General features: G+C 46.8%; 8 protein-coding genes across 8 annotated transcripts; 4 read left to right on the top strand and 4 right to left on the bottom strand.

Moving 5' to 3' along the window:
- Positions 1–246: 246 nt before the first annotated feature.
- On the bottom strand, positions 247–2,055 carry BDV38DRAFT_277474 (DUF3176 domain-containing protein; the record flags this gene model as incomplete). The annotated part of the gene is made up of 1 exon (XM_032058498.1): positions 247–2,055. One exon carries the CDS (start codon positions 2,053–2,055, stop codon positions 247–249), a length of 1,809 nt encoding a protein of 602 aa, XP_031919517.1.
- A 3,671-nt stretch (positions 2,056–5,726) lies between these two features.
- BDV38DRAFT_277473 (glycoside hydrolase superfamily) lies at positions 5,727–6,884 on the bottom strand (the record flags this gene model as incomplete). The annotated part of the gene is made up of 1 exon (XM_032058497.1): positions 5,727–6,884. One exon carries the CDS (start codon positions 6,882–6,884, stop codon positions 5,727–5,729), a length of 1,158 nt encoding a protein of 385 aa, XP_031919516.1.
- An 832-nt stretch (positions 6,885–7,716) lies between these two features.
- On the top strand, positions 7,717–9,291 carry BDV38DRAFT_267356 (sugar porter family MFS transporter; the record flags this gene model as incomplete). Its single annotated transcript, XM_032056572.1, has 3 exons — positions 7,717–8,537; positions 8,595–8,925; positions 8,986–9,291. 3 exons carry the CDS (start codon positions 7,717–7,719, stop codon positions 9,289–9,291), a joined length of 1,458 nt encoding a protein of 485 aa, XP_031919515.1.
- Positions 9,292–11,133: 1,842 nt separating this feature from the next.
- BDV38DRAFT_267355 (uncharacterized protein) lies at positions 11,134–12,875 on the top strand (the record flags this gene model as incomplete). The annotated part of the gene is made up of 5 exons (XM_032056571.1): positions 11,134–11,182; positions 11,459–11,742; positions 11,798–12,097; positions 12,204–12,347; positions 12,393–12,875. The coding sequence occupies 5 exons, from the start codon at positions 11,134–11,136 to the stop codon at positions 12,873–12,875; spliced, it is 1,260 nt and encodes a 419-aa protein (XP_031919514.1).
- Positions 12,876–13,818: 943 nt separating this feature from the next.
- BDV38DRAFT_267354 (lipase family alpha/beta hydrolase) lies at positions 13,819–14,664 on the top strand (the record flags this gene model as incomplete). Its single annotated transcript, XM_032056570.1, has 2 exons — positions 13,819–14,247; positions 14,311–14,664. The coding sequence occupies 2 exons, from the start codon at positions 13,819–13,821 to the stop codon at positions 14,662–14,664; spliced, it is 783 nt and encodes a 260-aa protein (XP_031919513.1).
- A 645-nt stretch (positions 14,665–15,309) lies between these two features.
- BDV38DRAFT_67369 (GMC family oxidoreductase) lies at positions 15,310–17,249 on the bottom strand. The gene is made up of 2 exons (XM_032063749.1): positions 16,943–17,249; positions 15,310–16,882 (listed from the first exon to the last, which is right to left on the bottom strand). The coding sequence occupies exons 1-2, from the start codon at positions 17,144–17,146 to the stop codon at positions 15,488–15,490; spliced, it is 1,599 nt and encodes a 532-aa protein (XP_031919512.1). The 5' UTR covers positions 17,147–17,249; the 3' UTR covers positions 15,310–15,487.
- Positions 17,250–17,558: 309 nt separating this feature from the next.
- On the bottom strand, positions 17,559–18,385 carry BDV38DRAFT_233755 (uncharacterized protein). Its single transcript, XM_032053159.1, has one exon. It carries the CDS (start codon positions 18,252–18,254, stop codon positions 17,925–17,927), a length of 330 nt encoding a protein of 109 aa, XP_031919511.1. The 5' UTR covers positions 18,255–18,385; the 3' UTR covers positions 17,559–17,924.
- A 585-nt stretch (positions 18,386–18,970) lies between these two features.
- Positions 18,971–20,185, top strand: BDV38DRAFT_277467 (uncharacterized protein; the record flags this gene model as incomplete). The annotated part of the gene is made up of 6 exons (XM_032058496.1): positions 18,971–19,015; positions 19,067–19,124; positions 19,173–19,537; positions 19,590–19,966; positions 20,015–20,099; positions 20,177–20,185. The coding sequence occupies 6 exons, from the start codon at positions 18,971–18,973 to the stop codon at positions 20,183–20,185; spliced, it is 939 nt and encodes a 312-aa protein (XP_031919510.1).
- Between the last annotated feature and the right edge of the window lie 2,152 nt (positions 20,186–22,337).

The following is a 22,337-nucleotide window of genomic DNA, read 5'->3' as shown; positions in this document are numbered from 1 at the left end:
ATTATTGTATCCTGCTGTATACCTTCAAGGAAGCTTCATGATGTTGTATTTCATCTGGGGATCTCGGTACAGACGATTTATGGTATCAACATGAAGATCTGGAAAGTACTCCATAAATCGAGCGTAAGCACTAGGAACATTCGTCGAAACAATAAAATTACCTAAGTATGCACTCCAAAGATAAACATTGTCCGCGTCAAAACCTGATCATCTATCATACTCAGAACCACTATTCAATGCCTCCACCTAAATGTAGCGGCCATCCTGCTGAGGAGCGCTTGTCCAATGCAGATACGACAGTTCCAGCCTGGTTTGGACACTCTCATGTGGATCAACATCCTCATTGGGCAAGATGAGGTTGCCATCACGATATCTTACTTCGCCATACCGTACATGTCGATCGCCAACAACGGGTAGAAACCTATCCAAGTCACCATTTAACCCATCTGCTTTCAGAACAGGGGCATTGAAGGCCATTGCTATGTCAACTGGACTCATGGTAATTGTCCGGCCAATCTTCCACCATTCATAGAACGTGGATGCCACTACAGCTAGACATACACCCATAACAGCCGCCGCCGCAACCAGGTAGCCATAATGGACCTGAAATACCGATACATCCTGCAGTTTCAAGACATCGACTGTCTGATTTTGCTGGATCACTTTTTCACCGTGTTGAAGCAGAGGTAGAGGTCGGCTAGAGTTATTCGGCACGGAGAGCGCAGTGCGGAACACAAGCTTCTGAAGTTCAGCGACCACTTGAGAGGTAGGGTCTTTCCATGTATCTTGACAGCTGACAAGCTCATCTGCCCATGTGAGGTGATCTTGTGCGAGCATACCGGAGGTTTCCAGCGTCCAGGCATGATTTATCTGCATTCCGACGCCCTTAGACTGGAGAAGGTCATTTGCGGCTAAGTATACACCACCAATGGTACTGTTTGTACTTATATCTTCCTGTTCGTTCGTATCGTAGATCTCTGCGATGGTTTCGGGGGATCTGCCCAGATCTTCCAACGAGGAAGAGAACTGAATAACGCCATCTACAATTTTGATCGGATAAAAAAGCGTAGCCAGTTGAAATGTGCACCGATTCACTTGCAGTCGACTATTGCAGTCTTTCTGGTCTTTATATGTTGCAGTGAAGTTGAAACTGGATGGTCGACTCAAGGGATCAAACGTGAAATTCGTCGAGAACATGACCCTCTGAGCATCCCCCATCCCTACCACAGTTCCCTTATAATTTGAAGGAACTAGTTTTCCCGTTCCATTTTCCGCCCCATATATCAGACTTCCGAAGTCCTGGGGCAGGGTCTCGAGAGCGCAGTCAACAGCGAGCCCAGCTGCCCGAATGGTCGTCGAGCAGTTCCCATTCGCGCAACCGGTGTCATTGAGGTACATCGGCTCCGCGGAATTATGAGACAAGACTACCTTTTGGAATGATGGAGTCATCCGCGTCACATCACCACTAATGTGTCTTTGCATAGCACCCGTGTAGCCGAATGGGAGCTGCTGCGCAATCCCAACAGACAAAGGTATGTTGACTTGAGCCGGTCGCACGGTGACAGTCGTTGCTCTTTGAAATAATGGACTGTCAATGGCAACAACGACAGATGCAATACTGGCAAGTCCCAGAATGTTGAAGAATCTGATCTGCTTAATCACATCATAGATGCTGTTGGCAAAGCTCCAATTTCGATGGAGGTCGTATACCGTACATCCGTTAATAGCCTTGTTCCACCAGGTGATAGCTGCACCTTCGGCAAGAGCAAAGCGTAGTAGTCCGGTGCTGATAGCAGATGATATGGCAAGAAGAACAGATGGCTGGATTTTCCAGCTGTTCTGGGGTTTTCCATTGGATGTTAAAAGAATCGTAATATTAAATATGAGACAAGCTAACACGCCCAGGAGAGCTGAAATTCCCAGTAATGGAAGTCGCTTTAGAATACCAGGCTCCCATGATTGTGGTACAGGGTTGGTCGAATCCTGACTCTTGCTGCTGGGCTTTTTTGGGCAGGTGGTTGTTGAGCAGGGTTTCGGTTCTTGCTGGGAAGACATGATATATGATGTAAGAAGGTTTTGTCCTTTTGTGGCATGGTTATCGGGTTCAACAGCTTCTTTTCTTACTCGGGAAATGAAAGACTTTTTCGTAGAGGCATCACAGTACAGCCTTGGCGACATGATTTTAATGTCCCTGTCCGAGGTCCATTCACGTATTAGATATACGCAACCCCTTTCGGGACCTGACTCGTTGGTATGCAGCCAAGCCTAGATCAGCAACTCACAATCATTCTAGCACTACTGAAATCTGTAAGGGGTATAGCAGTTCTTACTTCTAATAGAATCCAGGGGTTCGCTACACACAGCTACAACAAGAAGTACTAGTTAGTGAGAATACTCTTTCTTATGTGATGATATTTCGGTACTAGCCCGATATAACACACCTTTACATTGAGACCGTGGCTCCCGGCATTCTCGAACACGGTTGCTCTTTTTTAGTTGCTTGATGAGCTGGATATGAATTTGCTGTGCAGTTTAAATATCGAACAGGTATGTACCTGTAGCTTCCCTGTATATCTGGTAGAGGCGGGTATGTGGATAGTCATCCATATAAATATATATATGGCTCTCCACCTCACTATAAACCTGGGTTATAACCTTGGCCCCTACTAAAATGCCACACTATGAGACACTGTGAATTAGGGAATGGTATGGTAATTTTGTTACATACTGAAAAATCGGAAAGCTAATCTCACAATCAAGCTCATGAAAGGCGAGATACTCTGGACCTGATGTCTGTTGTGCTAAAATAAGCACTGGCTTATAACGGCAAAAGACAGTACAGTCTGTCAACCAGAGGCGAGATGGCCGAGCGGTCTAAGGCGGTTAGTACCACTATATCTCTAGTATCTCATCGAACGTATCACTAATAATCTCTCAGCTGGAGTAAGGTTCCAGTCTCGAAAGGGGCGTGGGTTCAAATCCCACTCTCGTCAACATCTTTTCTTTTTTCTTTTCTTTTTCATTCCCATACTACTTTTCTTCACTCCTTTTTTGAGATCCTTGTCTGTCTTGCCTTCTTTTCTCTTCTATTTTTACCTGTTGAAATGCCCATCCTGAAACCAAAAACCCCACTTTAGCCACTACCCTAAGCTGAAGTAAAGCATTAAATCATCATATCATGTGTCAAGGATTCTGTGCGCGTTTAAACACTGAAATCTTGGCTGACCCCTTGCTATAAAGGCTTTTCTTGCACCGCACATAAAGGCACTGATGATATGCTACATGTGGACATTTTACACGCCCCAGCCGGCGCTATAACGTACTACTAATAATGTGGGGTCTCACCATGCTGCTTATCGTCTGTTCATGTTGGGCCTTAAAGAAGGAGTGGATAGTGTCATAATGCCCAGAATCGTAGCGATCATGCATGACTTCACACTAAAAGCAGCATGACAGACCAGAAGATCATGTCCAAACTCCACCCACCCACGTATTTGGACCATCTCGCTAGCCACGCCTGCAACTAGAAATGGGGCTAGCGAAAATGCACAGAGAAGCCCACAGAAAACAAATAATGGCTGGGATTAGCAGGCGAATCAACAGTCTGGAAAGAAATGCCCTTTTCGAATTCTTCGAATCATTAATCGGTTACGTCAACTGGGTAGCTTCAGTACTGATACAAACATTGACAATATCAGTAACAAAAACATGGATCAATAATGACCAAGCGTCTACTACGTTGCATAATTAGTGTAGAATGAACTAGTGTGAAGCTTTACAATTATTAATGGATGACGAATATATGATACCTTCTCAATAATCATCATTATTCATAGCTTTTTGGGCACATTTCCTCTGCATTAGGAGTAAAGACTGGCAGAGGAAGTAATATCCACTATCAAATCCACCCGCGACCATCCCATCGACATAGACCTTTTGGTTCTAATCCTAAACATCCCTGTGGAACATGTGGAGCATCAAGTACCACGACGAGTTGTCCTCAAGCTCAGCGGCGCCAGGCGATTCACGCGATACCCTGTAAGCCAAAAGGAAGATGTCCTCCTAGGCATAGTCCTTGACAGGGATAAGTTCATGTATACATTACCCCCCATTTCGAGCTATGGCTCGTTAAGCACACACTAAAGTGGTAGAAGGAGAGAAGACAGCAGAGGAGCAGGAAACACAAAGTCGAAAGCAGAGACAGGTTATTACTCCCTTGCAACCACTCGCACTGTTGGAGGTACCGCTAACAGATAGATAGTGGTGACGTATTGACATTATATTGCATTGATTGTGGTGGGCCGGGTCAAATGGACTGTCTAGATTGGTTTGAAAAAATGACGGACGAGAGTTAAAGTTCCAACCCCAGCTGGGCGTGGAGAATAGCCGAATGCAGCGATATTTATGTAGCCCTAAGCCCCACTTCCACTTCCCCAACAGCTGTCAGAATTCTTAGCATTCGTTCGGCGTCAAGCGGTAGAAGTTTCCATGGTTCTGGAACAACAACATTCCGCTTATAGTTAGCTGCCGGATGTAACTCCGAGCTAACCGAGTAAGACTCTAAGAAGTAGTCGTATATTCAGGAAGCCTCACCGTCAATGTTTTACTTACATCATGACACAACGCTCCTGATCTCGTTGACGAATACGCCACATACCATATAGCTACTAGGGCGACATGGTTTGTAGGGAGTAAAAATGCGTTACTGGTATTGAAGTAATGCTTCAAAATAGGCAACAGTATGATATTAGGTGATGTAACTACCCAATATCTAGAACCATGGCCAGAGGTAGGGAATAGAGGTGCATTGAGATGACGAGTGCATTCAGGCATGACCTTTCGATGACAAAACTACATACACCAAATTGAGAACATATAAAGAGGCTGCACTATCTCAGCTAAAGACATAAAGGCTCCTGTGTACAACTCAGACTCTCGAACAATATCAATTGACTACCTCACACATCGAAGAACTACATTATGAAGCTCGTTTCCGTCCTTCTCTTTACAGCTGTAGCCCTGGGTGCATCCCATAGATGGGGCATTCCCTATGAGGATACACCTATAATTAGCTGTCAGGATACACCTGGACTGCGCTGCAACCCGTCGATCGGACTTGACTGCTGTCCACTACTTGACTGCACTGCTGACTGTCCAGGGTGCTGGGGTTATGTAAGTGACTTACTCCGCGAAACATACGTGTAAAGCTCTGGAAAAATGGTTAATATATTGCGAATAGTGCCGAAAGAATTAAAAAGGTCTAAAGTTACGGAGGTACATACTATTGCTATCCTTTCAATGTTGTTGGGTGAGCGACATGTCAAGTCGAGGACTTCAAATTAGGAATGTTGAAAGTCTTGGGATAGGGTTTGTCCTTTGTATCAATAATTTACTAGGTTTACCGACCTTATCATGCGAATGCAAGTGCTTAACGGCTTTTATTAATATCTGAAGGACAATTAATGTCACTAATGGACTAAATGGTAGTAGCATGCAAATACATATAAGTATTGAGACCCTCCTTTTGCAAGTAAAGTTGTTGTCAAGGCTGGTTGGGGCAAATTTGCTGGATTCGCCTAACTCTACCAGTATCTAGTGAGCATAATCTAACCATCTTTTTTATCACATTCACCGGCAACTTACAATAACAACTGCATATCTTTTGATATATATGTCTGGACATTTCTGGGGCACTCTGATCCACTAGGTAAACTGTACTAGCATACTTAAGCACAAACTCGCTCGCCCTCATCAGGATGAATCATGTCTTGATCAATCCAGGTCATGTAGTTCCAATAGTCAGCCTGGTCTCCCTCACCATCCACAGTAGCGTTGCCCGAGAACTTGGCCGTCCAGTAAGAACTCCCACGAGAATATTTAGCAAATGCAAACAGACCAGTGTTCAATGCCTTCTGTCGTCCAGCAAAAGTATTTTCCAATTCCGCCTGAATTGACCATTCCCCGACGAAGGTAGGGAAAGTGCTGTCGACTGCAGCATTCTCTGCATCTGCGCAGATGTAGGACGTAATGTTAGCACCGGTGGCTCCTCGACCGGCGAAATAATAGTTATGCACGTCGAACACCACATTGTCGCTGCTAGAAAGCTTGGGACTCCAGTATTCTGGGGATCGGAAGCTTCCCTGGAACATGACGGGGATTTTTGGGTTGACGGCAGCAACTTTGGAGAGGACTTCTTGGATGTATCTCAGAACCCAGGCTGCTCCGTCTTCTGAGAGAGCGGCTGGAGTACCGAAGGTTGACAAATCTTCGTTGTCCACTGGTTCATTGATTGGGGCAATTGTGTATGAGTCTGGATGATCAGAATCCTGGACATAGGATAGGACAGCATCAATTGCCTTGAGTGAATAGTCAAAGGCAGTCTGGTTGTTGAACCAGCCAAAGTGTCCTTCAGCTTCTCCAAATGGCATTCCATTGACTCCGCCAGGTAGCGAGTGTACGTCAATGATTACATGCATGCCATATTTGGTGATAGCATAGGTAGCAATATTCTTCAAGAAGTCGACCTGATTTCCGGAGTAGAGCTGTGATCCTGGCACCTTGATCCATGCGGCGTAGGTGGTTGGAATGCGCAGGGTGTTGATTCCAGCAGTATGAAGTTTATCGATATCAGCGGTAGTGATATATGTTGCATATCTTTTCTCAAGGACGGAGCCACAGAGAGATCCCTGGTTGGCACAGAGCCCCCATTCATCTGGTGCTCCTTTGGAATACTGGGCCCACCATGTCGTATCGATGGTGGATTCCTGGCAAAGCCATCCGCCCAGATTCACACCATTTGCTTCATAGGTTTTCCAATCAATGTATTCTGCTGCAGCGAGACTAAAAAATGTTTGAAGGACAAGAGAAAGAGAAGACAGACGCATTTTGACAGATCAAAGTTGGTGGCAATCTTTGCATGAATACCTGCTGATGGAGAATTTACGTTTGCATTTCAGAAGGAAACAATGACGATATTTATGCTCACCTACTCCATAGAAACACCCTCGCTTCGATATTCAACCGAACATTCCATCTTTCATGTGCCTGTCATTAAATCTGGGGTTGCGCTAATCTCCAATCTGGGGAAACGGATAGCATGTCCGTGCCTATCTAGTAAACATCCTAGAGGTCTTTCATAAAGGAGACCCGAATCTACCCGCCGATCATCGTCCTAAGAAAAGTATTTTCCTGTATACTAGAGACCTCCACATGCCGAGCATAAGTACACCAAAGCGGTCCACATCCCGAGCTCAAGTATAAGTGTTCGGGGTATATACACCCCGAGCACCTAGGACCAGGACGGAATATTGCTATATGACTGGACCACTCACGTCCCCGTGCGCTCTTTAGCTCCAATTAGTTAAGCCTTGTTTGCTGCTCTAAAGTTTGGGCTTCTGCACACGCTTCCTATGACCCCAGAAGACCCTTCGGCACGGTCCTCCACTTCGGGTACCCTAATCATACAGGGCTTTCCCTAGACCCTGATAATCACATGAATTGTATGCCCTGTAGACAAACATCGGCGGGCCTCAACTATCCTAAAGTCGCAAAGGTATGGTAAAAAAGCCATCTCGGTACAGGTGCGCCCGAATACGAGGAAGGCAGGATAAAGGTCTACGGTGCCATATATAACCACCGTTTACATAGTCACTTATCTCGTTGATGGATACTATGTCTCACTAATCACCGCTACGATCACCTACAGTGATCAGCACAATGGGTCGTCTCAAGACCGCCGGTGTGGCAACCTTTCTAGCCCTTGGTGGCTTTCTCTTTGGTTATGACAGTGGCATAATCTCCTCCACAATCGCCCAGCCGCACTTTATCGAGTATATGGGAGAACCCTCTTCGTCAGAAAGAGGAGGAATCGTCTCCTCCTTTACCGGGGGCGCCATACTGGGCGCCCTGTCTATCTCGTTTCTCGCAGACAGGTTTGGTCGACGGATAACTGTCTTCATCGGTTCAGTTATCTCTGTCATTGGTAGTGCGCTCCAAGGTGGTGCTGTGAATGTGCCTATGATGATCACTGGAAGGCTTATCGCAGGGTTCTCCGTCGGCCTTCTTTCAGCTATCGTTCCAATGTACTGCTCTGAGATCGCAACAGCTGAGGATCGTGGAAAGCTGTCTGGTCTTTTGCAATTCATGCTTTCATGGGGATTCTTCGTCGCCCAATGGCTCGGCTATGGGTGCTTCCAAGTCGATAGTCACTTCCAGTGGCGATTTCCCCTTTCCTTTCAAGTTGTGCCTGGTATTATCATGGGATCTGGGATCTGGTTTCTGGCCGAGTCTCCACGATGGCTGGTTGAAAAACAGCGATATGAAGAGGCCAAAGCCATGCTTGAACGCTTGCACGGCAACGGATTGAATGGTGATTTTATACAGCTCGAATTCCGAGAGATTGTCGATACCATCACGGCTGAAAAACAGGTGGCTGTCAGCAGTTGGAAGGAAATGATATCCAGGGCATCCTGGCGCCGGAGACTCATATTGGGGATGGGTGTTCAGGCATTTGGCCAACTATCTGGGATCAATGTCATGTATGACTACTGTGGATTCCCAGTCTTGATTTGAATAGTCCTGGCTGACCAGCAAAGCAACTACTACGGACCCCAGATATACCAAATACTTGGTATCGACACTGGAACGTCGCTCAAAATTATCGGGATATCTGGAAGTCTATCCATAGTCTACTGTGTCATCGGACTATGGCTCCTCGACAGAATCGGCCGCATCAAGCCCCTTGTCGTCTCCGCTGGCGGTATGGCAAGTGCACTCTTGGTCAACTCGATTCTGTCCAAGTTTTATGTCTTGGCAGACGACCCTTCTCCAAATAGCAATGCGCTCCGCGCTATGGTGGCGATGAACTTTGTCTTCAGTTTCTTCTATACCATGATCGGCATTATATCTTGGGTCTATCCCGCCGAGGTATGAGGTTCTCGTGATATCATTTGTAATACCTGTTTCAGGCTAACGTCACACACGTAGATCTTCCCTGTCGAGATCCGAGCACGCGGAAACTCCCTCTCAACGGTCACAAACTGGAGTCTGAACCTGGTGTTTGCTCAATGTGCGCCTATCGCTCTGGACTCTCTCGGGTTCGGTTTCTTCTACTTCTTCTTCGCGTGGAACTTGATCGCTGCCGTTTGCTATTGCTTTTTCTTTCCTGAGACTAGAAATCGGACGCTGGAGCAGATGGATGAGCTGTTTGGTGACAATGATGTACTTGAGGCGCGCAAGGATGCTCATGTCACCGTGACTGGGCCTACTGAGGATTTGGATGAAAAGGCTTAGTTGTAGCTGTCGGTGTGAATTCATGGCATCTTATTCGTCTTATGTCGTTGTTATTCTTCCTTTGGGTCTGGTCCACTCAGCATGAGTGCTATCTTTGTTTTGCATCGTGGGATAGCTCCATAAGTAGTAGATTACATATACACATACCTGAATCCAAAAAAGGATCATTAAAATATCAAAATTACGACAGCATTAGTATGACTGTGCTCACCTAAGACCAGTTGTGGGTGTCTCGCCGCTCTTAATTGCGCTTCAGGTCCTCCTTTAGGGACCTGAATATTCTTTAACTAAAGGATCAGAAAGTGTATCTTCACTGCTATACTAACAAAAGCTACTCTAGTAATACATAGCAATGGATCTATTGATTTATATTTAGCTAACTAGCAAACCCTCTTTACCTAGTAATCAATAGCTCAGTCTATAATTCTACTAAGTCTATATATCTAGAATCAATATCAGTGTAAAGTCTTATATCCATATTATAATAATATAATATCTTTTCACTATCTTAGCTAGAAAGGGTGTCTGTAACAACTGGTACAATTTTAACAATTAGGAATGGCTTGCTTCAAGGTAACTTACATATGATATCGCTAGGTACCTATGAACTTCAATAGCTTCGCATTTGAGAAGTAGCGACAGGAAAATCTATTATTGTGATCTGATTCTTTGGCATGGCCGATCTCTCAGAGACATATTTTTGATCTTCCGTCTAACTACTACAGTATTTGTCAGTTTTGCCCTAGTTATCCCTAATTTCACTTGCTGTGAAGTATGTGTTAAATGTCGATATCTTTCGGAGGCCTTACTGGCAACTCTATACTCGTTTTGGTACTAAAAAACTCTCAGGACGGGAACCTCTCGTTTGGGAAGTGGCACAGTGGAGTTGCAGCAAGCCAAGACATGGTGAATGTTGGATGCGCCCCAACACCACCCGAGGAAGGGCTGGAGCTGCCAGTATCATACACATCTAGTCTTTGTCCCCATAGTCTGCAGACCATGTATACTGGTAAAGACTGCGTCATAGCGGCCGGACGCGGAGTAGTAGGGCATTGTACAACGAGATTATAACGACCTTCCTGCAGGAGGCCCTTACTCATAACGTAACATCCTAGTTAATGTTATTCCAAGTTTATAAAATGACGATTTCGATTACGATATTGCGATATTAACGGCCAGGGGGTGGGATCAGTACGATAGTCGCTCTCATGTTTCTCGATGCCTATTGAACTGATCAGGCCCGTTCTATATTAAAAGGGTACTATGAATACCTCGGTGTCTTTACTACTGTATGGGGTATAGTGTGCCTACCAAGGCCCACACTTAGATTGACTGGCATACACAAGCGAAGTCTACAATGGTGAAGCTTCTCGGAAGTAGAGATTGTATCCCCGTAATTCCTCTCCTACTACACGACATTATCATATCGATAAAGACACAGTGTAAAGATCCACTACAGTGCTTTGTATTATACGTTCATATAACTGAATGTATTGCGTAATTCGAAGTAGTCTCTCGTAGAGACACCTCTAAAACGTGCAAGGCAAGGTTCAACAATGAATCTCTAAGGCTAAAATACCAGTAAGCGGTGGTATGCAGATCTGGTCAATATTTCACCTCACAGCGCATTATTGCATTAATGTTGCCGGTTGCGACACTATTTAGAAAGGAATTCGGACAACGATATAGGGTATGTGACTTGCGAATGCTCATGGCCTCTCCTTCACATATAGCATAAATGTGGACAAGGACCCAGAACTTTTCAACATTTCAAAACATCGTCGATTCTCCCATATCCGACTATATAATCCATATCACACCGAGGAATAACCACCTACAAACATGGGATCTATTGAAGATTTTACTAGCTCAGCCTCCGGGACCACCTCATGTATCTCGACTTTATCTGACGTGGCTCTGAAAGAGCCAATATTCTCCGATAAGGTCATACAATACCATCTAAGCCTTCTGAAACCCGGGCATGGAGGCGAGGTGATCTCAGACGAATCCATGTATTCACCGATTATCTCAAGCAGTGTTTTAGCTTATCATGCAAAGCTTGACAAAAAACGAGATAGCCCTAAAATCCCACAGTTTGGGTTATTAGCCGGGTCGAGCCCTCTTTTGCAAAACATTTACCGAAAGAAAACCTCTCTTGGGAGTCTAGATGAGGACCCCCGATTACTGTTCAATGTTTCACACCCTTCCAGCATCTTTATATGTGGCTCCCAGGGTTCTGGAAAGAGTCATACATTATCCTGCCTTTTGGAAACCTGTCTGATATCATCAAAGGTTGGAAGATTGCCCAATCCGCTAACAGGGCTGGTCTTCCACTATGATACATTCATCAGTGACACAGTGGGATCTCCCTGTGAAGCCGCCTTCTTGTCATCACACTCAGATGTCCAGGTCAGAGTACTTTGCTCCCCCACAAATCTTCAAACCATGCGGGTAAGTGCTCTTCGCCATCATCTAATAGATAAATATCATAACATCCAGGATATAGGGTTACTATTCGAGATTTAATATCCCAGTTGACCCATTACAACTGGACCAGAGCCATTTGAATACAAAACGGATGATGGATTTGATGGCTGTTGCGCAGAATGAGGGGCAGATACCACTGTATATACATACGGTGAAACGAGTCCTTCGCGAATTGCGTATCAAACAACAGGAGTCAGGGGCACCATTTAATTATCAAGAGTTCAAGGATACAATCATGCGTTCTGGGTTAACTCGGGATCAATTGGCACCTTTAAAGCAACGACTGGATACTCTAGAGAGCTTTATGCCTCCTGGGCAAGTGGATATAAAGAAGCCAAAGAACCAAGATGTGGCAAAGGGCTCGATATGGGATCCAGTGGTAAGTAGCGAATCCCCTCGGCCTTGGTATGTGCTAAAGAATCTAGCCTGGCCGTTTAACCATTGTTGATATGTCCTGTCCATGCATATCCCCCGAGACCGCATGCTCGCTTTTCAATATATGCCTCGGGATCTTCCTCGAACAAGACCCAACTATTGGTCGTGTAGTTGCCCTCGATGAAGCGCATAAGGTATGTCATTGTCCTGGTCTAGAGATATTTCTAACGAATATGAAGTATATGAATCTTTCTGCAGAGGCCCAGACTTTCACAGAAACCCTGTTATCCGCAGTTCGTCTTCAACGACACCTTGGGACTCGAGTCATCATCTCTACCCAAGAGCCCACCGTCTCGACCGCTTTGTTGAATCTGTGCTCGGTTACAATTGTTCATCGCTTTACCTCCCCTGAGTGGCTTCGAACGTTGCAGAAACATCTTGCAGCGGCTGCATCTGACCCTTTCTCTTCAAAGAGTGGTTCCGGCAATAATAGTAGCGAGATGGAAGAACCAGGGGCCGAGATCTATTCTACCTCAGCGTTTGACGATATTGTCCGTCTTCGCGTTGGCGAAGCCCTGTTATTCGCGCCGAGCGCTATTGTCAAGGTCGGAGCACGGGAGGATGGCCGAGTAGAGTTCCACAGACTTGGTTCTGACTTTTTGCCTATAAAAGTCCGGGAACGGTTGACCTCTGATGGTGGAAAAAGTGTCCTTTCTGTTTAATTTCGACGTGTTCTGTACGAGATGGTGCATGTCTATGTGGATCCTCGTACTTTATCATACAAGGATCCATCATTTCGTTTTATGTGATGTTCGACAGCAGGGTTGTTAAGCATCTGGTCGATTTCTAGCCATGCGATTGGAATCGTGCTGTGAGCTAACTAGCTTCATTGAAGTCAAATTGTGCTCATTTATTGTCTTCTACATGGTTTATTGAGTTCTTCATCGCAGTGAAATTCATTCCAAACCTTTATAGCTATTACCGAGTAGAGGGCGGGAAAATAACACTTACTACAGTGATACTGAACATACAGACCCCTGTGGCAAGAATGTTAATGGGAATCTTTAAGGACGGCATATTATAGAGATAGATAGGGTGGTGCATTAAGCACTGCGCCTGGAACCAAGAGTTCGATATTCCATGGTTGCTTCCAAGGTTTCGGCCCGAGTCAACGGCAAAGATCCCCAGTATCGGACCCGAATTTAGTACAGTCTGTATGCGAGTTGTTTTATTTTAGCCCCAAAAGAACAAAGAAACATCTGTCACTAGTATAGGTAAAGTAAAGCTCCACTAATCCTTTCGCCCCCACGGTCTGTCATGCAACCCATAATAGGCTGATGGTAACATTGGTCGACGTCCTTGAACGACCTACTGAGATAAGTATAGTGTATGCAACTACTACTTATTAGTCCCACACCTGCAGGTACATGTTCGAGTATATGAATTACCACCTACCTGTATGTACTACCTAGGTATGTATATGTATTAATATCCTGGGAGGGTACATTGAAATTAGCAAGATTAGTTAATCAAACTAAATCCGCCACTCCGCCTTCTTTAGCTTACTCCTGGTAGCTATCCGGACTTCTCAGCTTTTTTTTTCTTAGCAATAATATTCTACATACCACAGTTGCAACCGGTGTTCAACTCAAAATCCCCTCCACTATGTCTTCGGCGAACCTCCCGGTGATAGTCATCGTTCCAGGTGCCTTCGGCACCCCTCAAGGCTTCGAGAAATTGCTACCGTATCTGACCAAAGCAGGATACGCAACACACCCAGGGTCATACCCTAGTTGCAATCCCTCCGATCCGGCCAAAGTGTCCTCTGCTCAGGATATTGCTTTCTTGCGCGACAACGTCTTACTACCTCTTTTGAACGAGCACGGTAAAGATGTCGTCATCATCGCACACTCATATGGGGGTGTTGTTGCAGGTGGTGCCGCAAAAGAACTTGCGAAGGGGACCAGAAGAGCCCAAGGTCAATCTACTGGCGTCATGGGCCTGATTTACGTGGCGGGCAATATTACTCTGGATGGAGAATCTCTCTTGAATGCTGTAGGCGGCGCTTACCCTCCTTTTATCAAAGTTGACAAGGTATGGTCTACCCAGAACAAACCGCGATCATAAACCATAGGGGATTAATCATTCTGTTCCCAGCCATCTCAGGGGCTTGCGGTCATCGAACCGGCGATGGAGGTTTTGTACAATGATTGCGACCGTGCCCTTGAGCCCGAATTGGAGACGCTAATGCAGCCACACGCACTCCGAGCCTTTGAAACCCCCGCCACTGCCCCTGCCTGGGCGGAGAGTGCATTTGATGGTAGGAGAGCGTATGTGCGTACCCTGGACGACTGCTGTAACCCTTCATCGCTGCAGGATATGTGGCTGGAGAAGTCCGAGGTCGAATGGGAAGTGGTGGACTTTAAGACCGGACATATGCCATTTGTGAGCCAGCCTCAGGCTTTGGCGGAGCAGATTATCAAGTTCATTGATGGCTTTAGGGCTAAGTGAATGGTGGCGTATCCAGTATCCACAGCATGGTGCAGTACTCGGAATATGCACCAGTCAAGTTGACTTGCTTTAGAAACTATTAGCAACAGCTGATATCTTGTTAAAATAAGACGGGGCTGGTCAAGTTGAAAGGCCTTTCAATAGTGATTATCTCAAGAATAAATTCCAAACCTTTCTACAGGATATTGTGAGCTAAACATATTTTTATAATAAAAAGAGGGATAGGGAGTCACAGCTACATGACGAATGAGCTGGTGCCACAATTAGCGGCTGTGGACGCCCCATATCTGAACGAGGCGGACCCCAACCAACCCGATTGACAGGCAACTAACGTTCTGCGGATCCAACTATGATCGATTAGCGCTGATCAAGGATAAATATGATGGCAATCAATTGCTCTACGCACGTACGGCAGTTGGGCCCGAGCGACGGACAGAATGGGAGGATGGACGTTTGTGTCAGAGTTAGGGTAAGGGTAGGGAGCCATGTATGTATGGTACCTTTTTGCTCGACCAACACCAGCGTTGTGAAAGGATTGAATGGATAATTACTCCGTGGATGTGCGTTTGTAGCGTTAACTCATCGTCCGACCTAGTTTGAAAACTTGCCCAATCGTTTGCGTTCCGCAGGGATGCATTTATTGCGATTTAATATGTATCCACTCCCTTCTTGACGAGCAATTCTTTCACGTGGATGTAACGATGTTCTCTTATTTTAGAAAGAGTTTATTATCAAACCTAAACAACTAGTCTACTATCCCCTACCAATCAGCACCATGAATACACCAAGACTGAATGGAGAGGGAAAGCACAACATGGGCTGATCAAGGCGCTCGGATCAAATCCGCGGCCCGTTCGGCCACCATATACACGGTGCTAATGGGATTCGCCTGCGGTATAATGGGGAAGACGCTTGCATCGACCACTCGGACATTGCTGACGCCGTAGACCGTCAGATCCGGCGCGACCACGCCTCCTTTCTCGCGGGGCAGCATCGCGGTGGTACCGCACGGATGGGCCGTTGGGATAACCATGGCATCGCGCATTAGCTGGGCCAGCGTCTCTCCGTCCTGGGGCGGTGGCACATCGATAAAGGGCTGGAGATGGGCGGAGTGGAGAATTGCCTGCAAGTGCTGAACGTGCCGGACCATCGAATCGAGATCGGACGGGTTGGTCAGGTACTTTGGATCAATCTGGGGGTTGCTAGCTGGGTCTGCTGACTGGATATGGATACTGCCCCTGGAGAAAGGGAAGGAGGGGAAAAGGCCTATAACAGCGAGATTACCGGGGTATATGGCAAAGTGTATACAGGCGGACGCCTCGTTGGGGCTATTCAGGATCCCTGCAACAGCCGTGTGATATGGGCTCTCGTGGGCCTGATCAAGAATCTCTTGCATTTCTGCGGGCGCAAGGCGGATGAGCGCGTTGGCTTTCATTCCCGGGGCGACATCCTGGATGTCCGCATGTGCCTTCACCGGGGCCGTCAGGATACTCATGGCGTGGTTCGTCAGGTTCTCTCCTACGCCAGGCAGGTGGACGAGTGGTGAAATGCCCAGCTCTTGGAGTCGAGCTTGATCCCCAATACCTGACAATTCGAGAATCTTGGGATTATTCAACACGCCCGCGGCCATAATCACCTCTTTGGTAGGTTTGACGAGGACGGTCCCCCGCGCTTCAATCTGGACCTCTACTCCCGTGGCAGTGGGATTGCCATTCGGTGCAGACGACTCGAATAGGATACGAGTTACGGTGGCACCGGTGACGATGTGGACGTTAGCACGAGACGCAAGAATGGCGCCATATCCGCTCGCTGCGCTGCTGCGATGTCCAGACACCGGGTCGATGGTGGCAGTATGCGGCCGTGTACCGATGGTTGCGCCTTCCGACACCAATTCGTCGGCGTAACCATAGCCATGCTCCTTAAATGTCTGCTTCCATGCGTCGAGTAGAGTGGTGTCGGCTCTCTCCGTAGACACTGGGTAGCTCACTTGGATTGGGCCAGCTGTATTAGGCTGCGGGCCCCCGGTCCTGGTATGCAAAGTATAAGCCCGTTGAAAATAGGGCGCCAGCGTTTCCCAGTTCCAGCCCGGATTACCCAACGAATCCCAGGCATTGAGAACCGCTGCAGCCGGGGGTAGGAAGATGCAACCATTGATCAGCGAAGACCCACCCAGGGCCTTCCCCGCCGGTTGGTTGAATTCTCGACCGTTCAGTCCAGCCTGGTCCGTTCATTTTAGCGCAAAGCTAATGTCAGCAGAGGGGGTGGAGATCGTCGTTACCTGCGGAGCCACCTTGAGGTTCCAATCCATCTCGCTGCCCGCCAGAGACTCGTACACCAGTGGGTTCTGAACGCGAGCATCATTTGATACATCTTCACCGCGCTCCAGCACAACGATGCGCGTGTCTGGGTTCTCCGACAGTCGGCAGGCAACAACCAGGGCCGCCGTACCGCCACCGACGATAACATAGTCTGCCTCTTCCATGTCTGCAATAAAACTAAACCCAGTCGCCGATGCAATGAAGTAAGACGGGTAACCGAAATGAGGGCAAATGAAGCATCAATACATCTAAAAAGATGAGTATACACCTAGAGGACCAGTCTATTAAAGTAGGTAGGAATGAGGGGAACTTTAAGGCTCATCTGAAAGTAATTTGGACTCGGCTAAACCAATGACCCCAGTAGTTCTATCTTACTGTACACATAAGCAAAACCAAACTAAAAATGGATGGCGCCAACGCCCAACCCTTCAAATCATTGTCTCACCAATGGTCTAAGCCCTACTAGTCCAAACCTAGTATTCCTGATGTCACGGTGCAGTCTGTTCGTGTCCCTGGCCAGATTCCTCGTCCAATGCAATCATTCGCCGGGCGTGAATCTCATTTATGGGCAGACTCGGCCATTCCGCTCACTCCCCAGAAGCCTTGATTCTGGTTGAGTAGCCATACCTGTCCCCCTCGTCCCCACTTCCTCCTCCCCCTTCTCCAAGCCTTCCTCTCGCGCCGAATGGACCGTCGAATCCTTCCGATGATATTTAACCGGCGTGCTCCCGATCGTGTGCTGCACCTCACGAAGCCGGACGTGGCCGCCAGCACTGCTCGATCGCTGCGGTACCGGGCGATTTGCGTAGCATTTGAAAAGAGGTGTCAGGGTCAGCAGAGAGACCACGATGATACTCAGCCATAGCTCCAGGAGATTGGTCAGCAAAATGCGTCCGAGTCCGTAGACGAAGTCTGCGCTGGAGTCGGACTGCAGCGTTAATACTAGTCAGCAGACCATGATCGCAACGAAGCTATAAATAGATCTCTGGTCAGTCCTGAGGGGCATTTGAAGCTTCTAAATGGTGAAAATTGGCAAAGTGTAATCGCCGTTTCCAGCGAAATATTAAGGCCGATCGAGTTGACTTCTGCGGGAAAACCAGACCGACACTGTCCGCCAGGCATGGGCTTCCATCCCTGCCAGATGGCCTGATACTGCGTGAGAAATGCGGCCTGGAAGGCGATATTATAAGCTGTTGCCGATCCACAGCACACGAAGATCATGTAACGGTCTCGTTGAGAAGTGTGGAAGAGGGAGAGATAGAGGCAGAGCATGAACGGCTTGCTGGTCACGGTGCCAACGAGCCAGGCAACGCCGGCGGCGGTAAACAACTAAATAGGAAGTCAGCAAGCCTAGTTAGGTCGTAAGAATAGGTCAGATGTATTATAATAAGCGCGCCGAAACCCTTGTCGATTGTCGTTATTTTTACTTGCACCAGAGCATTAGACGAGTCCCTTGATGGATGGATCTGCGAACAAGAATATCGGCTGACTGGTTTATAATCTGCAAACCCAACTATTGGCTTGCCTACTGGTTAATTCCCGACAGATGTATTGAAGTTCATATATCTGAACCACTTCTTCGAAACATCTGCCATGGTCATAGAGATAGTACGTTGCGTGGCCAATCTGTCATTTTCAGTATTTAATAACGAGAGTAGGTGAGAATGATTCAAGTGCACAGTTTTAGTTTCAGGGTTTATATAATTGTTAGCCGATGTCAAAGGACATATCACTACAAGAAAACTTTACCTTGGAACTATCGCCATTCATATCAACCACTTGGAAATGGAGACATACATGAAGCAAGAGCGCGATGAGGATTATATTGTATAGCGAGTCCAAGCCTTTACCACGGGCGCCTGCAGATCTACTGGGAGATAGGGCTAAAAGTCTCCTTAATATAATATGACTGTATTTAAATCCTGGCCTAATAATATCTGGCGGGACTACTCAACTCGTCTATGCCTTTGTAGGATACTGTGTGGTCGATGGCCACCTTAGCCGAAGGCACAACATGGCCTGACTTTATTCGGGTAAAAACGTGACTTGCAGATTGCACACCAGCTGTGCTAATCCAGGGACAGCACAGACGCGGAGTCTTGCAGAAGCTTCGAGCTGAACAAAGTCGGGCGGCCACCGAGGGTGGAAAGGCTCGAGACGGACGACCAATTGAATAGCTCAGCCACGAAGCAAACTTTTGGGCGGTCGATATATTCGATAGAGACCCCTGGGATCTGACTACCTTGACCATCCTCCGCTCGAATAACGGTGATGTATACGAAAAAGAGGCAGATGGATACAACCTCCTAGGAGCTCTTCAGGCCCGCCGTGAAATCCAGGACAGCGAAAGGAATACATGGCTGAAGCCTGCAAGATTCGGGAAATGGATCCAGGATCGCTATGGAATACAAAGCTCACACGCCCACAATGTTCTTTCGGTGGTAGCCTCTTCATTTTGGATGGATAGATGGGGGAGGTGCGCTGAAACGGCGTACGGTGAGGCTGTTTTCAATTGTATGTCCGCCGAAGACATAATCAACGTCAAATCGGACAAGGTATGTATATTAATTTCAAAACAAATACCATACGATGTCTGTGTTGAGTTAGTTTTTGGGGCGTGGCCTCGATCATATGTTCAAATTGCGAATGGCAGTTTTTGCAAAGCGTGTCTCGAGGGTTGGATCTCGTGACTGGGAAGTGATCATGGACTTTAACCGCAGATCAAATAATATGAATACACTGCGCCTCCATTTTTACCCAACCCCAGAGGATAACAACAATGGGGATCGGGTCGGAAAATATCTCAGGTTGGATTCGAAATGGTTGAGCATATGGTCACTCCCTCAGCTAGAGAGCCCGCGCGTTCTCGGCTCCAAGCCGTGTCCAACAAGAAGACCAGGATTTCTAGCACGGCTCTCCGATATCGAATACCACGCCTGTTTCGATTCTCTGGCTGGAAGCTCGACCTTGAAATTCCCCACTTGGTATGTTAATATCCCCTCTTTCGTCTACATTGCTAATGCAAATCCCAGGAAGGACTTCTTACAACTATGCAAAGATGTTGCACACCCGACGAAGAAGGTGTTACAGCACACGGTCTGGTGGACTAATATTAGGGTCAGCATATAGTTCGCAATACAATGATCATCACGCATACGGTCTTTCCATCTAGGTCGCTAACATCTTCTCTATAGCGGGAGTAATTATTATACTTACTGACCACGCGTAATATATGGCTTGAGTACGGCTGAGCGGGCGCGAAGCCCTGTTCTCCACACCCTAGGGTTGTATGTACTGGTGTTATACCAGACAAAAGTCTATGTAGGGGTAATTTAATGATTAAAAATTTTCCTCCAATTCCTCTCCACTGGTGCTAGCCAGCCACGTAGGGATACGTGATCTTTAGGGTCTCTCTGTCCGAAGAATCCCACTGAATTATATCTGTCGGATCGCCTGCCCTAAAAAGATTCACAATTCTGGTTAATATAAATGCCGTACCTAGCAGTTCTTTCAAAGGTAGAGGCATCATTTCAGGGTCTGTGGTGGAAAAGGTGAACTTGTCGTCGGACTTGACAGGTCTTACAATCCATCCGGGGTCCTAACCTGGCTCATATTTCCAGGTGATGCCAGAACCGTGTTAACAGCTATTCGATCTTCCGCTGTCCTCGCCGGCTGCCAGTGCCACTCTACCTCAATTGTAGTATTATCCCTGTTGTACCCTAGAGGTCTAAAGGCACAAATTCCAGCCGACCACATGCGATGGATATCTGGTGAAATGCAAATTGACGGTTTAATCCCCTTGTTTAGTGGGATCAGTTAGATCTGTGAATATTTTGTCATGCCAACGTTTCATTTAGTCCGGCGACCAAAAATCCTCCAAAATCCTCCAAAATCCTCCAAAAAGCTGGAAAGGAGCCTGTGAAATTGCCTTTTCTTAACAACGCATCCCTTGCTGTCTCATTTAAGCGCCAGGCCAATGACATTCTGGCGGCGATCTCCTAGAGTACGGGCCCGTGATGGCTTCTCTGCCCAAAAGTAACGGAATCGCGGTGCATGCATGCATACAAAGATCTAGGAGAAAGGTCGATTTTTCACATCCAAGAATAAACGTTTCCAGCGTTTCAACGTCGGTAAAAAAAATCAACACCGGCCTAGAAGGCACAAGGCACGGGTGGCTGGATGATTTGGCGAAGGTGGTCGAGCAACTGTTGACAGTGAGAAGAGACTTTATTAAAATTTTATCTTCAGTTATCGAAACTACAATGGTACTTAACCTTCCAACCCAGGTACACGGTAGGAGAGTTTGTGTCCATTGTGTCATTGGCGAGGTCACTTATGTCGATATATGAGGGTTATTATGACTGACAAACTGACAGGCTCGGATGGCTAATCGTACTCTAACTCTAGTAAGACTTAACAGGCAACAGGATACAGATCGTCTCAACAGAGAATATTCCGCAGGAAACCTGGAGATGGGTGATACTCACAGCTTGCTAGTAAGGATTGCTTGTACTACCACACTCGAACTCAGCGCCGGTGTAGCAGACTCACCAGCACTTGCATATTCTCTCAGCCGCTGATCTCAGATTTTTCCACAACCTTTGCACTGAGTTGCTAAACTGAGGGAGATGAGGGGACCCCAAGGCCCTTGCTGAGCCAGTACCTCTTCTGGAAAGAGCATTAATGGCGTTGGTAGCGTGAGTGTTGATCGGGTAGATACGAATAGAATTGGGGTGAAGAGGGCTGGGTCTTTAACGATGAGGCGTCTGGTATTACCTTCATCCAAACCTCGAGTATTATGTGGTGTAATACCAAGATATTACTCATATGTATCAATCTGCAAGCTTAGAGCCTTCGAAGTTGACTATGCGGAATATCTGCAAGAATGATAGAGAATGAATTAGACACAGATCAAAAGGATTGTCTTAGTTTCGCTTACGACAAGCTACTAGACTCCAGCACAGCGATGAGGTGCGAGCCCCGGCCGGGGACAGCACCCATTCGGGTCCTTGATGCCTGCTCTTAGCCAGACAACAAGTTACCTTCTGATACTAGGCCCGAGGTCAGATACCTATAGCAGTATTTTCAATAATCAGATACTTCAAACAGTATCTCATATCCGCGGAAACTTAATGTCGGATTTAGCCGAGGATCCATTGTGCTTTGGGAGGCAGATTGCTGGCCTTCGAACCGGTACGAGCCCATTCGGCAAGGAACCAAATACATTGACGCATAGTACATATCCTTAGGGATATGATGTGTTGTGGTAAATGACCGGCCTATATTGAGCTTGCCAGCCTGTTGTATGATCCTCATACAGCCTAAGAAAAAGAGTCTGTTCATCATACAACAGAA

Source organism: Aspergillus pseudotamarii, assembly GCF_009193445.1.
Source record: "Aspergillus pseudotamarii strain CBS 117625 unplaced genomic scaffold BDV38scaffold_2, whole genome shotgun sequence".
Classification (NCBI taxonomy): domain Eukaryota; kingdom Fungi; phylum Ascomycota; class Eurotiomycetes; order Eurotiales; family Aspergillaceae; genus Aspergillus; species Aspergillus pseudotamarii.
Note: the sequence above shows the minus strand (reverse complement) of the source record. Positions and strands in the feature narration are given on the sequence as shown.

What these genes read in the sequence shown, in the direction of transcription:
- BDV38DRAFT_233755 (XM_032053159.1), bottom strand. Translation starts at nt 18,254, where the DNA reads ATGCTCTGCCTCTATCTCTCCCTCTTCCACACTTCTCAACGAGACCGT.
- BDV38DRAFT_67369 (XM_032063749.1), bottom strand. Translation starts at nt 17,146, where the DNA reads ATGGAAGAGGCAGACTATGTTATCGTCGGTGGCGGTACGGCGGCCCTG. An exon ending in ACCTCAAGGTGGCTCCGCAG is followed by an intron (nt 16,883 to 16,942) that starts GTAACGACGATC and finishes TGAACGGACCAG; the next exon opens with GCTGGACTGAACGGTCGAGA.